Here is a 17,645-nt window from a genome sequence, read left to right as displayed (position 1 = left end):
GATGTGGGGCTCGATCCCAGAACGCCGGGATCACGCCGAGCCGAAGGCAGACGCTTAACCGCTGTGCCACCCAGGCACCCCGCAACTGCTGCTTTTAAGGGGGAGTTGAGAAGTTTTTCATGCTGGAAACACAAAACCAACTCACACAACTCCCGGGAAGTTTCTGGAAACCCATCTCAATTCCCAGCGGGGCCAGCCAGAGGCGTGCAGAAGCCTCAGCCTTCCCTCTCCCCAGCTCCTTTCTGAATGTGATTTGGGATGAGCAAACAAGTTACGAGCTTGCTCTGTTTCTCATTTGTACAAAGCGGACGTGTATGTTCCACAAAATGGCCTGATGTGATCAGCGGCGGCCAGAGCAGGACAGGGAGGGAGCAAAGGGGGCCTCATGTCCAGCCTGAGCTACTGTCTAAACAGTCCCTGATCACTGAAGCAACAAAGAGGCCAACATGCTGTTAGAAAGAAAATCAGGGAAAACACCAACTGAGGAATTAATTGTGCAGAAAACCAAAAAAACCCACAAACTATAGCCATCTGGGGGCTCCAACAGATCCCTCAAGTAATGTGGGGTACAAGCAGGCCAGACTCTCACCACTATACTTGACACCCCTTCCTGCAGGGAAATACAGAAACTGGCTTTAATTTGTTCCGTGTTCCTCTCAGGTTCAGATTATAAACTCAGGGGTGGAGAAAACGTATCACAAAATGAATGGAGCACATACAAGGGGAAGAAGGCCCCAAAGGCCACCTCAAACCCCCGGGCACCATGAATTCTAACTTATTCTGAAAACAAGTCTTTGCAGATGTCACTAAGTGAAGGATCTTGAGATGAAATCATTCTGGATTATCCCAGTAGGTCCTAAAACTAATGGCAAGTGTCCTTATAAGAGAAAGGCAGAGGGAAATTTTTTTTTTTAAGATTTTATTTATTTGAGAGAGAGAGAGAGAATGAGTTGGGGGGAGGAGCAGAGTGGGAGAGACAAGCAGACTCCATGCTGAGCGTGGAGCCTGACACGGGCTCCATCCCACAACCCTGCGATCATGACCTGAGCCGAAATCAAGAGCCAGACGCTCAACCAAGGTACCCCCAGCGGGAGACTTGAAACCGACATGGAGAGGCCATCGAAGACAGAGCCAGAGTCTGGAAGGCTCAGCCACAAGCCAGGGGATTCTGAAGCTACCAGAAGCTGGAAAAGCAAACAAGGGTCCCCCCTCCCCCCGCCCAGGGCCACTGGAGATTGTGTGGCCCACCGACACTCCGTTGCAGAGTTCTGGCCTCCAGAACCGAGACAGACGGAGTCCCGTTTCTGTCGTTCATAGCCGCCCAGTATGGGGTGCTTGTTACAACAGCCCTGAGAAAACAGGGTGAGGACCAGACGCAGCAGGCACACCTGGCCAAGCCCAAAGGGGAGAATCTGGTCACCTCTCAGATGGCCACATTCTTGAGCAGGCCACACAGTACACAGAACAAATTGTCTCGAGCCGGGCAGTGCCTAGACTTGCGTCAGCCCCCTGCACATCCCCCCCGTGGGCTGTGGGCCAAAGTGGGGGGCCATGCTGGCCGGCCAGAGGACGACAGGGGCCTGGCTGGGTGACTGAGAAACAGCAGAAGCACAGATGGCCAGAGTCCTGCTCTGGATGCGGGAACACGCTCTGGAAACAGACACACAGCTTCCAATGCCAGCCCCGCCTCGCCCTGGCTGTGCAACCTGACACAAGTCAATCAACCTCTCTGGTCTCATCCATAAACTGGGACTAAAACGAGTACTTTTCACATGGCTCCTACCACTCTCAGCGGAGTCCACGGGTTAGTATTTGTAAAATCCTTAGGACCGAGCAGGGCACACAGCAAACGCCATGGGTGTGTTTGTTGTAGGTCCTATCGGTAATAGCCCCACACTGGAAAGAACCCAAATGCCCATCAACAGGTGAATGGAAAACCAGAACACACAACACTGGCCAGCACTGGAAAGGAGCGAACTGCTGATAAACCCAACAACAGGGACGGATCTCAAAATAACTGCGCTGAGTGAGACGAGGGTACAGACTGTATGATGCCATTTATATAAAAATCTAGGAAATACACTCGTCTCTAGTGACAGTAGGCAGATCAGAGGCTGTCTGAGAAGCAGGAAGGGAAGGATTAGGAAGGGGCACAGAGGGCTTTGGGGGGTGACGGATGTGGTCACTATCTCAAATTTCAGTGTGGTTTTACAGCTGTACGCACGTGTCAACATTTGTTAAATTTTGTACTTCCAATACAGGCAGTTTGGCGTACTTCAATGAGGCTAGTTTCAAAAGCTTTCTGTTAAAAAGACAGTGAGCAGGGACCTGAGTGGAAATCAGTCACGTTGCGCTAGGGACGAGGTGGGCATCAGCAGGAGGCCCTGCTGGCTTGCGTCTGGCTCATCTCTGGGCCCAACGCACAAGCCGCACGCAGCCGCTCGGTGTGAATGACAGAATGCCAGGCCACACTACTCACCTTCCCAAAGAGGTGGGACACCACCATGTCTGGAAGGGCTTGGGTCCACCCGGAGATCTGGGGAGGGCAAAAACAGATATGATCAGAACAGGTGCTTGCGGGGCTGGGTCAGCAAAGCCTCCCTGCCTGGAAGGGCAGACTGGCAATGCTGGGCTCCCAGCACCTAGGTCTGAAGACAGCCCCTTCATGGGAACTTGGTTACCTGTTGCCTAAGGGACCTGGGCCCTCCCGGGAAGGCAGGGCCTGAGTCTCTGTCAATCGCTTATTCTCACAAACCCACGCCTGGGAGGTGCACAGCAAACACGTGCTAAAGAGAGACCCAATCTGCTCCTAGCTTCCCCTGTGCCATAACACACTAGGTTCTCACAAGGAGGACCCCATCCATCTCTTCTAAACGCACTGAACTCTGCCAGTCTATATCCCAGGATCTGCTTACCTTGAACTAGCCTTCTTGTATCATCCTCTGAATTTCCCCCCTCCATCCAATATTCTCTCTTGGAAGATACTGAGGTCACCAAAGACCCTGCCTACTTTCTCCTTTCTCCCTCTCCCCAGCACAATGGTCAGCATACAGCAGGTGCTCCATAAATGCTCAGCATACAACAGGCGCTCCATAAATGCTTGGCATACAGCAGGAGCTCCACGAATGTGTGCTGCCCAACGTCAGTGTCAGGCAAGGACCGGCAGGATAGAGAAGCTCTAGACCTGGGGGTTCTCTAGATTGGGGGTCCTGCCACACCCTGTTGTATGGTCGTGGGCAGCTTGCAAAACCTCTGAAGCTCAAGCCTCTCGTCTATAAGCAGCCGTGCCAGGAGCTTCAAAGTCACAAGGCCAAGGTGAGGACCACATGAGGCAGCCACATGTGTCACAGGATCTGACGCCGGTGCCGGACACATAATAGACTAATCTTGACATAAGTCTTTTTCTCTTGGGGTTGGAAAGGAAGGATATGGTGCAGATACTAGAGCCACACACACATTCCTCAGGCTCCACTTTAGCCAACGGTCAACGTCCCCAGCCCTCCACGTCTGGCTCAGAACAGTTACCCAGGAGCCAAACTGGCTGACGGGAGTATCACTTCCTTTCCTGGAAAATAAAATAAAAAACAGGGAGTGTGCTCTGCTCCTGAATATCACGCAGATGGGAGGGATGGGCTCCTGCATTTTGGCAGAAGGTTCCAGAAAGAAATGCAGGATCAGAATGCCCAAGACAGGGGTGGGAGGTAGCAGGGAGGGGCACAACCCCTTCAAACCTCGGTCTGCAACAGCCACCCAACACTTGGCAAAAACATACTTTTAAAATGAAAAGCCAGGATCACCCCAGCTTGAAAGGTTCTGTCCTGTTTCAATTGGAACAGCTATCCCCTTTCCTTGGCAAACACTGGCGCCTTTATGAAAAAACACAATAATCATTTTTAAAAGATAAACAAGGAACACTAGGACACAAGCCAGAGCAGAGCTTCCCGAGACAGCATGGGTCCCTCTCCTCCAGGCAGGCGTGTGTCCTGCCCCCTCTGTATTCCCAGACCTGCAGCGCTTGGGTCAGGGGCCATTCCACAGCTGCTGGATGAGACTGGGGAGGGAGGCCGGAAGTGGGGCCCAAGGACTACAGAGCCACGGGATCCACATTCAGCCCCAGTTCTCCCACTCCCTAGCTTTGTGGGACCTTGGACAGCTTCCTTCACCACTCTGAGCCTCAGTTTCCTCTTCTGGAACCTGGTTTTAATAATCCCTACCCTCTGGAGTCACTGTGAGGATTAAATGTGGTATCACAGAGTATGAACAGCTCCTAGTAAATACTCAGGTCACCTGAGCTAATTATTATTGTCATCAACTGAGTGGCAGTGTTGGTCCTAAACACACCCTTCTTTTGCATCAATAATATGTGGGTTCCTGAATTAGAGGCCTTTGTCATGTTCCTCTTTTTATTTCCAGTGTCTCAAGCAAAGCCCAGTACATGTTAGGTCCTCAGCAAACACTTCTTAACCCTAGTTGTGCTTATCAAAGCTGGCTCGAGGACCCACGTCCCCATGAGATGCCTGGTTTAGACCACAGTGTCCTACTGAAATCTTCTGAATGGCAAAGGGCTGAGGTCATGTTTACTATTCCAAGCAAAGGAAAACTGCTTTCTCTGAAGGGGTGGGGAGTAGGAGGCTAGGAGGGGTTTCGGTGAGCACACCTGTTCCACCCACCTGACCCTGACCCTGGTCCTGACCCTGACCCTACCCCTGGGATCCTGTCTCTAACCCTGGCGCTGGCCCTGGCCCTGCTCCTGACCCTGGCCCCTGACCCTGATCCCCAGCCTCACCTTGGACGCGGCCCAATCCATCCAGCCTTCTGCACAAGGGTTCACATTGATAAGGACGAGTCCCTCCACCATCTCAGGGTTGTTCAGCTGTAATTCAAGATAGAAGGTGAGCAACAATCCCGCAATCTCAGATACCGTGACCTTCAAAGGTCAAACAGAAGATTGAGAAAAGTACCAGAAAAGGACCGCGTGCGCCACCAGCGCAGGCCACTGCCCTCTAGACACTTCACCCCGCCCCTAGGCAAAACGGGGGCTCCAGGTCAGCAGGACTGAGCTGCTGAGTGGGGAGAGAAAGCAGGAGAAGCCAAAGCTGCATGCCTAGGGGACCCGCCTTGGGCAAGTCACCCCCCTCCCCGCACCTCTTCTTCCCCAGCTGCCCAACGGGTGTATGTATCAGACCACCAGCTTCAAGGTCACACAGGGCACGTCAACGCCCTTTAGCAACTACTCCGCGAAGATACATCTGTGTCCGTTTCAGATCTAATTTGGACCTTCCCTTCTCTGCTCAGAGCCTAGACAGTCAGGCCGTTTTTTTTTTTTTATTCATCCCAGCATTTCTAAGTTCTGACAACGTCCAGCAAATGACGGGCAGTCAGAATACATACCTAGGAATAAACTTAACCAAGGAAGTGGGAGACCTGTATCCAAAAAGTATAAAATGGAACTGGAGGAGATTATGCTAAGTGAAATAAGTCAAGCAGAGACAGACAATTATCATATGGTTTCACTCNAGGAAGTGGGAGACCTGTATCCAAAAAGTATAAAATGGAACTGGAGGAGATGATGCTAAGTGAAATAAGTCAAGCAGAGACAGACAATTATCATATGGTTTCACTCATTTATGGAACATAAGAAATAGCAGGGAGATCGGTAGGAGAAGGAAGGGAAGAATTGGGGGGGGTAAACAGAAGGGGGAATGAACCATGAGAGACTATGGACTCTGGGAAACAAACTGAGGGCTTCAGAGGGGAGGGGGTGGGGGATTGGGATAGGCTGGTGATGGGTAGTAAGGAGGGCACGTATTGCATGGTGCACTGGGTGTTATACACAAACAATGAATCATGGAAGACGACATCAAACACTAATGATGTACTGTATGGTGACATAAATAAATAGATAAGTACAAAACACTGATAAAATTGAAAAAAAAAAAAAGCATACATACAACTGTATGCATCAATTGAGCATTGCTGCATTTTTAAACGACAGCTTGGTAAGAATGCAAAGGCTCCCGCAGCACCTGACCTGGGCCCACGGTCACGTTCACATATGTGTCTCTGATTCTGGTTTAGAATCACTCAGGAGCCAATAGCCGTGGNCGACATCAAACACTAATGATGTACTGTATGGTGACATAAATAAATAGATAAGTATAAAACACTGATAAAATTGATAAAAAAAAGCATACATACAACTGTATGCATCAAATGAGCATTGCTGCATTTTTAAACAACAGCTTGGTAAGAATGCAAAGGCTCCCGCAGCACCTGACTTGGGCCCACGGTCACGTTCACATATGTGTCTCTGATTCTGGTTTAGAATCACTCAGGAGCCAATAGCCGTGGGGTTATCGCAAAGAAGTAGATGGTGGAAAGCCATGAGGACCCACCCACAATCAGCTGAGGAGTGAGCAAAACCAATGACAAAAGAGTGTGTCACCCGAAGGAAAGGAAAGGCAGTATGTGAGAACACACACACACATACACACACACACACAACTCTGGACCACACACAACCACGTGAACGGTGGTTCTTCCTTCAGAAATGAAATAATGGGTCATTTCTCTTTTTGTTTCGGGATTTTTGATGCTTTTCCAGTTGTCTTCCTTAATCTCGACTTAACTTTATTGAAAACGTAATTTTTAAAGAAACGCCCAAGAACTCACAGCGAAGCGAGTGAGGATGTAGGCGCCTGCTCCAGTTCCCATGCCGATAACGCTTTTCAGCCTGGAAGCAGAAATAAAAATTCATGTCACAGAAGGAATGAGCAACGGGAGCCATAATGACCCTCTTAAAACCTCCCCCACTCCTGGTCCCTAAGGAACGCCGCCTCCCCCAGCATCTGTCCCGCTCGTCGCTGAACATGGCTGGCAAGCTAGACAGAGTGGGAACACGCTGCCNTGGGTCATTTCTCTTTTTGTTTCGGGATTTTTGATGCTTTTCCAGTTGTCTTCCTTAATCTCGACTTAACTTTATTGAAAACGTAATTTTTAAAGAAACGCCCAAGAACTCACAGCGAAGCGAGTGAGGATGTAGGCGCCTGCTCCAGTTCCCATGCCGATAACGCTTTTCAGCCTGGAAGCAGAAATAAAAATTCATGTCACAGAAGGAATGAGCAACGGGAGCCCTAATGACCCTCTTAAAACCTCCCCCACTCCTGGTCCCTAAGGAACGCCGCCTCCCCCAGCATCTGTCCCGCTCGTCGCTGAACATGGCTGGCAAGCTAGACAGAGTGGGAACACGCTGCCTCGAGGACCTGAAATGCATCATGCTTTTTTTTTTTCTTTAAGATTTTATTTATTTATTCGACAGAGAAAGAGACAGCCAGCGAGAGAGGGAACACAAGCAGGGGGAGTGGGAGAGGAAGAAGCAGGCTCATAGCGGAGGAGCCTGATGTGGGGCTCGATCCCAGAACGCCGGGATCACGCCCTGAGCTGAAGGCAGACGCTTAACCACTGTGCCACCCAGGCGCCCCTGAAACGCATCATGCTTTACAGCTTGACAGGAGACTGTGACCTTGGACAGACTCATCCTTTTTCCTTACTTCTCTCCCGGCTGCAGCCCAAGCTCACAGAGACAGACTGACATTTATGGGAAGGCCCGTTACGGCACCCCTTCTTCCCACTCTTAAGCTTTATTTTAGACTCTAAAACTGGGAATGAAAGTAAATTGGGCAAGAACTCTGAGGTATGATCTTCACACAAGAGGCTCAAGAAAGAAGGAAATGAGTACTGGAGAAATAGGGCATGGAGGGAGAAATGGAGGGCTCAGGCCACCCTCTTCCAGAATGTTTCATGGATAAGGAAGAGTAATGAAAGAAGAGGGGGCAGGGAAAGGATGGGCGGAGTGGCTGTTTTCAGGTATATGTTCACTCATGGAGGAGAAAAGCCCAGCTGGCGAGAGCAGACCAGAGAGCGACAACAGTTCTCGAAGTATGACAGCTAATTTCTTCCCTGACCGTTCATTGTACATTTCAGTGGTCAGGCTAGATCACGGCCAAAGGAGAGGCCGAGGCTAGAAGCCACCTTTCTCTGCAGGCTGGTGGGGCAGCAGACCCCTCACTCTTACCCAAACTGGTGGAGGACTCCAGGAAGCATTTCGGCCAGCTGGTCCATGGAGGGGTACATGTACCTTGGGAAAAGCCAGGCAGAGGCCATTAGTGAGGGCCAGACCCCGGAGGAAATGAATCATTCAAACAGGAACACGCTTGAAGGGCAGGGCCCATGCACAACCTGGCCCGTGTGCCCAGCCCCCCTGCCAAGCCCCCCACAGCCCTCCTTCCTGGCACCGGGCCGCTCGCACCAGCCAGCTCCACTGAGCAAGGCCGCACCCCACCCCAGTCCTCCCCGTTTGTAAACTGACCCTTGATGGATTGCTTCCTACGCCCCAGGTCCCACACCAAGTGTCGGAGGAGCCTCAGAAGCTCATCTAATCCTTACAACAACTCTGTGAGGTTCCCATGATGTCTCCCGGAATACAGATCATAAACACCAGTGAAAGCTGGGATAAGCCACTTGGCTTCATGGCCAGGCCCGCACTTACAGCGGCATCTCATGTGGGCTCTGGGATTTCTCACTCACCTCCCGGGAGGAGGCCTGCCGGCAGCTCTCCCACGGAACATTCCTTGCCACAGGGAAACCCCGCCCCTCTCACCCCTGTCCCCGGGAGAGGCTCTGGAAGGAGCCTGGAGAGAGTACAGAGAAGCAGGCCCCTCTGATGAGCTGGACACAGTGGGCTTTGGGAGGCAGATAACCCAGGGGGATTTTAAGGCACTGGGATGCCTCAATGCACAGATCTTCTGGGACCACGGCTTCTGGGTGACTCTGGAGTCCGCAGGCTGCCCTGAGCCTACACATTAGGGCGGAGGCTTCCCCTTCCCAGAGCGCAGGGAACCACCATCTCCCATCACCAAGTCCTCAGCGGGGCCCACACGAGGCTCCTTGTTGCCACCGTGCACACCTTTCCGAGAGGCGTACTGGATGCCAACCGCTGGCACAATAAGGAGCCATGTCCCAGGCTGGTTCCTTCCTCTTGGCCAGGAATAACCCTGCCCCCCGTGTCTTATGGAGCATTTCTAGGCCCGCTCTCTTCCTGGCCCTCGCACATGCTGCCCCCTGTGCCTCCTCACACAGTGTGCGCCCACCTCCCTGGGATCTGCAGAAAGGCTAGGGAGCTCTGCCCCGCCAGGAGCCAACAACCCCAGCCAGAGTTCCTACACGTTTTCTTTCCTGACTCCCCTGGAAGAACGCCAAGAATCATCCCCTTCACCAAGGCCTCGGGTGCCATCAGAGAGCCTGGCCCTTTTAATCAAAAGCAGGGGCACATGGCACGGCGCGTTAGGGGCAAGCTCCTCCAGACATCCCATAGTTCTCGACAGGTCCCTGCGGGAGCCCGCAAGATGCCTCACAAGACCAGCGGATGGGCCACGGTGTTGGGGGGAGCAGGCAGGACCCCGACTAGGAGGCATCCCGCGAGGCTGGCCTCGGGGACGAGCACTCAGGATACACAGGAAGGAGCTCCTTCCACAATGAGTTACTCATGCTCACGCACACCGGGCTCCTAGTGAAGCCTCGGGGAGACCATGTGAGTACAGCAGCCCCCCACCCCCCACCCCCGGGGTCTAGCACAGGGGCCAGGTGAAACAAAGGAGTGTAACGACAAAGGTGACGGTGAGGGAGGTGGGGGTGTTCAGGAGGGAGACTGAAATAGGGAGCCCGGTTCTGTCTGATCAGGTGGTTAGGAAGGGCTTCTTGGAAAGGTGACACTGAAGGAGGCATGGGGGTTGGGTGAGTACAGAGTATAGGAAACATATTCTAGGTGGGGGACCCAGCATGGGCCAAAGCTCTGGAAAGAGCCAGGAAGACCCTAGCTGGTATGTCTACACATGAATGGGGTGGAAACCTCAGGATGTTTTTTCCAATCTTCCTATGGGGAGCTAAGAGCCACTGCGTTACCTCAAGTCTTTCAAACAGCTGCTCCAAACAAAGACGGATTTACTGATAGACCTCCGGCTTAATCTGCTAGTGAACAGATAACGGCGTCCCACTGTCCTAGGAAGCTTTTAATTTTTGGTCCTGGCCCCCTGTGGCTGGGTGTCCTCTCCTGTCTCTGATAAAGGTTAATTATGAAGGATAATTCTGAACATGAATAAAAAAAAAAGAAATCTATTTGTGAATGTCAAGAAGTCCCCTTCCGGGAAACTTGACTCGCGAGCCTGCTGCACACTCTGGTTTCATGACAGCCTCGGGGGGAGGTGCCCCAAAGAGGTCTGCCTCCCTCCACGGGACACTCATGGTCCAGCACGCTCAGGAAGCCTGTCTCAGCCTCGCAGCGGACACTGGAAGGCCGCGCCGGCTGCACGCTGGGGAGGAGCAGGCAGCTGAACAGCTGGGACAAGGGACCCTGACGTTCTAAAGAGAACACGATCCTTAGAGTCGGCAGCCTCTCCCACCCTGCCCATTAAACTAGCTGTGTGACCTTGAGCAAGGTACTTAGCCCTTCCATTCCTCAGTTTCGTCATCCAGGAAATGGAGCTATAACAGTGGGCACAGATACTAGCTGTAGGACTAAGTGCAAATGACCCGTGTGAATTAAAACTAAGTTGTGGTGGGGGGTGGGGGGTGGCACCTGGGTGGCTCAGTAGGTTAAGCATCTGACTCTTGATTTCGGCTCTGGTCATAATCTCAGGGTCGTGGGATCAAGGCCCATGTTGGGCTCTGCGCTGGGCTGGGAGTCTGCTTGGGATTGTCTCTCCATCTCCCCCTCCCCCTGCACTTGAGCACTCTCTCTCTCTCTCAAATAAATAAATCTTTGTTTATTTATTTTTTTTAAATTTATTTGACAGAGATAGAGACAGCCAGTGAGAGAGGGAACACAAGCAGGGGGAGTGGGAGAGGAAGAAGCAGGCTCATAGCGGAGTAGCCTGATGTGGGGCTCGATCCCAGAACGCTGGGATCACGCCCTGAGCCGAAGGCAGACGCTTAACTGCTGTGCCACCCAGGCGCCCCTCAAATAAATAAATCTTTAAAACAAAACAAAACAAAACACTAAGCCTGGACCACAGGAAGTACTTCGTCAGTATTACTTCCTATTGTTCCCTCTTTTTCTTCCCACCTTTCTAGAACTCTCTATTTTTTCTTGAGAAAGTCCTCTCCCACTCAGTCCTGTGCAGGTCATGCACACCTATTAAAAAGCTAGCTCCCTGGGTGGGGGTGGGGTGGCAGGGAGCGAGGAGCTCGTGTTTAGCAGGGACAGTGTTTCAGTTTAAGATGATGGTGAAAAAGTCCTGGAGATGGACAGTGAGGACGCTTGCACAACAGTGTGAACCCACTTAACGCTGCTCAACTCCAAACTCAATAATGGTTACGGTGGTAAATCTTGGCTTATATATATCTTACTGCAATAACAGAAAAACCCAGCCCCCCCCCACCTGCTCAGGCCTCCCGAGGCACGAGGCTCCGGGTCTTACCCCACGGGGAAGGAGGCTGCGCCGTCCTGCTGGCCAGGGGCATCCACGTGGCACACGGCAAAGTGTTGTGTGATCTCCTGCATGTCCTCGGAATTGAAGAGGGGGTTGTAGCAGGTTTTGTCTGGAGAACAGGCAGGGGAGAGAGAAGAGGAAGGAGTAAGGAGAGAATACATCTGGGTCCTCGGGGGCATGTGATGCATTTTGTTGGTTTCACTCCCTGGCAGCGGAGGACTGAACATACGAGACGAATGCCGACCTTCTCGCCTCCTCCTGCTTCCCTCTGGTGATAAAAGGCAAGCGGGCATGAAGGTGGAACGGTCCTTAAGCTCCGCCGTATATGCTGGCGTTGAAGCTCAAACCTGCAGCCAGTGCTGGGAAGAGACTCCCTTCCTGGCTCCGGCGTCTTCCCCCATCAGCCACGGCTGCGATGGCCCACGCGTGCCCTCTTTCTGTCTGGGTCTCCTAAACCCCCACACTGGAAGTAATGGCCAGGGCACATGATTCTCAACCAAGGAGGGGCACAGGAGATAAAGCATGAACCCTCTCCCTTCTTATGTGGCCTTCGATGAGTCTCCCAATTGCTGAGTGCATGAGGCAAAGACGGCCAGCTGGTCACCAACCCACCTCCCCCTTTCTTCCTGGGCACACAGCAGGACTACATTTCCCAGACTCCCTTGCAATGAGAGGCAGCCATGTGACCAGGTTCTGGCCAATAGCACGTGAAGCTCAGTTTCCTGTGCACACCTACCACCCACTCTTCTAGGTTTCTCTCTCTGCTGTCCTCTGCCAGATGCAGAAGGCTCTGAGGCCCCAGGTTATGCCTAGGTCCTGGAATCACCATGCGAAAGGTGTCCCACAGAATGTCCAGAGGTATTATAGGAGGGAGAGATAAAGGTATATTGTGTATAGCCACAGAGGTCTTGGGGGCTTTTGTTTCTGCAGTTGGCTTACTAGAACAGTGAGCCTCTGCCACAGGGGCATAACAGCACCACACCAACTCCATTCCTCACCAGCGTCTGGAAAATAAGGCAACAGATACCCAAATACCTAGCACGGGAGCTGGTACCTAATGGATATGGGGGGCGGGGGCACACAGAGGAGGAAGAGGGATAAAAGAGAAGGGAAGATGAAGGAGAAAATGGTTTTCTGTGACTGCCATCAGTCCCTCAAGGTACTAATAAAGCTGTAGGAAAAACAAGCAAGCCAGGCAGGCTGTCGAACAATCACAAAACAACCGTCCAGCTTGGGATACTCGGGATCGCAGAGTGACTGGACCTGAGCGCCGTCAGTGCCTTCCCAATCACCACAGAAAGATTCACTTCTACCCTGTGCAACGGAAGCATTCAGTCTATCTTACTCCTTTACCGTCTGTGAAAAATGGGGAACCCACATGTGGTCACACTTCCTGGGGACCTCAAGAATATGATGTCAACATTCACGGCAGCGTCACTCAGAACAGCCAAAATGCAAGAGCCGTCCAAGTGTCCCTCAACTGAAGAATGGAAAAACAAAATGTGGTCTATGCACTCAGTTAAATATCATTCAGCCACAGAGAAGGCAGTACGTAACACAGGCGACTACGGGGATGAACTGAACGATGGACTGAAAGAAGCCAGTCACAGAAGAGCACATATGGCAGCATCCCATTTACAACAAATGTCCTTAGAGACAGAAAGTAAAGCAGTGGCTGCAGGGGGCTGGGGGGGGTAAGGGAGATTGGGGGTACAGATTTTTCAGTGATAAAAATGCTCTGAAATGGATTATGCTGATGGTTGTACAACTCGGTGAAAATAAGAAAACCAACTGTACACACTGATCAAAATAAGTCACTGTCACACGGCGACAGTGGGGGGGCCCCGAGTTCCCAGCACACCCAGGCACAAAGACAGCTCTGTGCCCTGTGTAGTGCATTCCAGGCTCTTCCAGTCTGTGGCAAGTTCTCTTCCCGCAACCGCTCCAGGAAGTGCCAGTAAAAGACAAACAGCTGGACTCCCCAACACCAGCCCTTCCCAGCTGCCGTCTTCCTCCACCCCCAGCGGGAACTGAGGCCCCCGGGGACTTACGGTTCATGCCAATGTCGTGGTACGTGAGGATGACAGGCCGGTTTCCCTTGGGGGTCCCGCACAGTGTGACGTGAATGGACCCATGCACCGTGTCGATGTCCTGCTCCTGAGGAAAGACAGGAGACAGAGGGGGTCTGTGATGTGGGCTTCACAGCGCTGGCGTGGCTGGGACTCTTGCCTGCAGGCACCCAGTTTCCAACTGTGTTTTGAGGAAGCTCCAAGCAGGTTTGTCATTTGGTCGGCAGAGCCCTGGCCTCTGGGCCGCAGATCTCTCTTGGCCAGAGAAACCACTCCAAGCACCAGGGAGGAAAGGCGAACTCAGCTGGGAGGCAGAGGAAAAAGTCCTGGCTCAGACTGTGCCATTAACTGCCCAAAACTTGGGGAAGGCACCGGCCCCAGCCCCTCTCTGCACAGGCCCTGTCTTCTGCGTCTGGGAAACCGAGGTCATCAAAGCCTGAGCTTCCTAGACTACCTGCTCCCATGTCCACGTCAGTCCATCCCTGAGCTGGCCGACGGTGACACTCAGGCGCCGGGAAACCAAGGCAGCTGCCCAGAGTTACACTCAGGACCCACCCCGAGTCAGCCTCAGGGTTCCCCACAGGCTTCTTACGCCCTCACACTCTGAGCAGCTTGAAGAGTCAAACCACGTCCACGCCGCAGGATGCCACCTTCGGTCGGCCCTTGACATCAATTTCCCAAGGAGGGAACACTCCAGATGCCCCCTAACCTGCTCCCAAAACCAACCTGAAAGTGAAACATTGGTCACTGACGAGTGGCGGGAGAGAGAAGGTCAGTGTCCACCCCAGGCGGGCAAGAAGAAGAAACGGGCCGGACCCCCCAGATGGGAGCCTTGTGGAGCTGGGCAAGCTGCCCCTTCACCCAGTCCGTACCACGGGAAGAGGCCTAGGACCTGGCAGCTCTGGGGATGCCAGGAGGCCTGTGGGACACAGCAGGAGGGACTGTGCCTGCAGCCCCCAAATTCCAGGCCTGTGAGAAACTTGGCTCACAAAGAAAGAAATAGACCCCGGTTCTCAGGCTCTTCCTCCAGAAGAGGGAAGCACAGTCTGTGCGTGTGTAGCAAGAAGCCGCTTCCCTCTCCATCCCAAGCAAGCAATGCGGGGGCTTCCAGCCCTCGCTCAGAAGAACCCTGAAACAAGCAAGTGGGATGCTGGGTACCAGAGGGGGCCTTCCCAGGCTCCACCATACCTGTGAAATGGGGAGAACCCTGGAACCTCACAGGGTGTGTGAGTGCTTACCAGGTGACGCAGATGGGCCCCAACAGGCCACGGCATGGGGGGAAGCCCTGCTCCCTGTCGGTCCCAGGCCCACTCCCCATCACAAGGGTCCTGCTGAGCCACCTGCCTCATCACCCCAACAAAGGGAGTCCCCTGAACACCGTCTCTCCTCCTCTCGGTGCCCGACACTTGGCTCTTGCCTATACAAACACTGGAAAAATCCAGACAATGGAGCAACAGCCTGGCCCTCAGTGGGGGCCACGGTCATCTGCTGGGTCCAGCCCTGGCCCCGAAGCCAATCGGGAACAACGGCTCATTGAGAGGGTCACATTCTCCATTGTCTCCCCAGCTGACCCATATGGCGCCCTCTAAAAATAGGCCAGGCCAGGCAGCATCCCTGCCAGCCTGGGGTAATCAGGGTTCAAATCCCAGCTCTGCCCTTCCCCAACCCCTCTGAGCACTGGGTCCCTATCCGGACGACAGGAGTGAGCCACCTCCCCCCGGGATCCTCAGGAGAGGAGGTCCCCTTGTGGTCTGAAACACAGCAGTGGGAGGAAAGGGAGTCCTTGGTACACGGTAGCAATGGGTTTTAAAGCGGAGCCTGGGTACCACGTTGGTGGCAGATATGGGATGCCCAGCCCTGGCCAGCACCAAGGATGTCCCTGGCAGTCCGCAGGGGTGGGGATGCATGACTGATGCTGACTCATCTCTGTGGAGGCCTTCAAATCATACAGCCCTGGAACCAGACCTATGTGTCCGAGAAGGGCGGGGCTTGCCGTTCTGTCCCCGGGCCTGGCACCCAGTCCGCGCACACCGGAGGTGCTCTGGAACTGTTGCATAAAGACCTGAGAATAAATGATCTTTCTCTAGAAAGTCCACTAACTATTCTGGGTTCAGGCTCCCCTCTGCCCCTTAATTGGCTATGAGCTTCTTGGCAAGCTCCCTCTCACAGAACTCTAGGATTGGCAAGAACTCTTCCAGGACTGCTGCAAAACCTCCCAGGACCGCATGAGCCCCACTGAGCGCTAACGCTTCCCCCTCGAGAGGAACCACGCAAGTGTGGTGGCCATGGCCCGCCACCTCACCACTAGACCGGGCTTCCGCGCAGCCAGAAGATACATTCGCCATGGTTCACCTTGTTTGGATGGATAAGACATCTGGTCTCAGAAAGGGGAAGCGACATCTGCGGGACCTTAGGCGAGGGACAAGATTTGCTAAGCGCCCACCAAGAGTCAGGCAGGGCGCCCAACCCCCAAGGCCACAGGCAAGCCTGTCTATCCCATTTCACAGATGAAGACATTGAGGAGACTTCCCCAAGGTCGCACAGCTTGTAGTAACAGAACCAGGTTCAGACCCCGAGTCTTCTGGGCCCTCATGTGGGTGCTGGCCCCCAGCAGGCCTCTCTGATGTCTGTGCCCAGCAGCCTGCATGGGTAGGAGCAGGAGAAAAGGCGAATGTGATCTTTCTTGTGCCAGTCCCATTCCTTAAGTCACAGAAGCGTGCATGCATACACACACGTAATGTACATATGCACACATGCATACGTATGCGTGCATGTACGCACACTCATGCACACATGCATATGCACACGTGTGCACACATATACACACACATTTGTGTGCACGCATACCCACCCACACACACAATTCTAAGCCAGCCCTGGTGCTCTCTCCCCCCTGGCTGAAACCAAGACTGCACCTGAGACTGGATGGAGGAATTAAAACACAAATACATGCCTTTGTCCTCTTTAGACCCAAAGGAACGTTCTGTCCTTCTGTCTCCATGGGGATGAATCACTATGCTGTATCCAGTAGGGAGGGAAGCTACCTCACATCCCCACATCCCCCCAAAGAGAGGGCACCAAGAAACCCAGTGCCCAGTGCACTTCATGTCCCCTTGTCTGAGAGAGGACGTCCCCTGCTCTGGGGCTCACCAAGGGTCGTCTCTCTGGCTATGATGGTGGCTGGAAACACACACACGATTCCTCCAGCTCTCCATCCTCCTTCCCCAGTTTAGAGCCAGATCTCAGAAGTCCCTGCACACAGGGGTCCGATCCAGCCAGAGGCATACCACAGAGAAATACCCAGCTTTTCTTCTCACCTCCTCTGGAAAAGCCTAGAAAGCCACTCTCTCAAGGTACAGAGGAGATGGCAATATAGTGGCAATAATCATCAAGTCAGTCCTCCTATTGGACTCAGGCCCTGCCCCGAGCATTTATTTACAAACGTTATCTGAATGCACACAACTCCACCTCTCTTCCAGAAGAGGAGACAGGCCAAGAGAGGGCAAGTCATCTACCCGAGGTCACACACCTGGAACGGAACCCAAGGCAGTCCAAGTCCAAAGCCTGGTGTGCTCTGACATCTGTTTTACTCTCTGCACCAGATGGTACATGAAGAAACCAAACCTTTAACACAGAACGTGCACTGTGACTCTGTAAGTCAGCCCCCCCACTGATGTGACTGTGGATGGCTTTCTATCTCCCCAGCATCTCTGGGGACGTGCCATCCACAGACAGGCGCTAGGGTACTCTGGATGTGGAACAGAGGAGTAACACTGGCTCCTTCCATCCTTCCCAGGATGTGCACCTGCCTCCCCACTGCAGTACGGCTGACAGGTGTCCAACTTGGAAGGGCTTCAGCACAAACATCACTGCGCCAGGCTGGCCCCTTCACCGCATACCGGTTCTTTTAGCTGTAGCATCCACCATGGGGCAAATAGCTGTCTGATCACCACCTCCCACCTGCCGGCCAATTCCCAGAGGGAGAGGCTGGCTCTGCCATAGACAAAGTCTGGCCCCAAAAGGGCACTGAGATTCAGAGTCCACACCACCTGTAAGCTGATAAGTGGCGAAATGGCACTTATCCTATTCC

General features: G+C 53.1%; 1 protein-coding gene across 3 annotated transcripts in view; it reads right to left on the bottom strand.

The window, feature by feature from the left end:
- NDRG1 (N-myc downstream regulated 1) overlaps positions 1 to 17,645 on the bottom strand; it is a 66,839-nt gene that overhangs the window by 25,253 nt on the left and 23,941 nt on the right. For 2 of the 3 annotated variants that reach the window (XM_034663411.1, XM_034663413.1), the window contains exons 4-9: positions 13,538 to 13,643; positions 11,475 to 11,595; positions 8,075 to 8,137; positions 7,021 to 7,081; positions 4,787 to 4,873; positions 2,480 to 2,536 (exon numbers count right to left, since the gene is read on the bottom strand). In XM_034663411.1, the coding sequence (XP_034519302.1) occupies positions 2,480 to 2,536; positions 4,787 to 4,873; positions 7,021 to 7,081; positions 8,075 to 8,137; positions 11,475 to 11,595; positions 13,538 to 13,643 (495 nt within the window). Of the gene's footprint in view, positions 1 to 2,479; positions 2,537 to 4,786; positions 4,874 to 6,672; positions 6,734 to 7,020; positions 7,082 to 8,074; positions 8,138 to 11,474; positions 11,596 to 13,537; positions 13,644 to 17,645 lie in introns of all 3 variants that reach the window. The other variant, XM_034663412.1, reaches the window with a different exon arrangement.

Source organism: Ailuropoda melanoleuca, chromosome 6 (assembly GCF_002007445.2).
Source record: "Ailuropoda melanoleuca isolate Jingjing chromosome 6, ASM200744v2, whole genome shotgun sequence".
NCBI lineage: Eukaryota > Metazoa > Chordata > Mammalia > Carnivora > Ursidae > Ailuropoda > Ailuropoda melanoleuca.
This window is presented reverse-complemented; position numbering and strand designations above follow the sequence as displayed.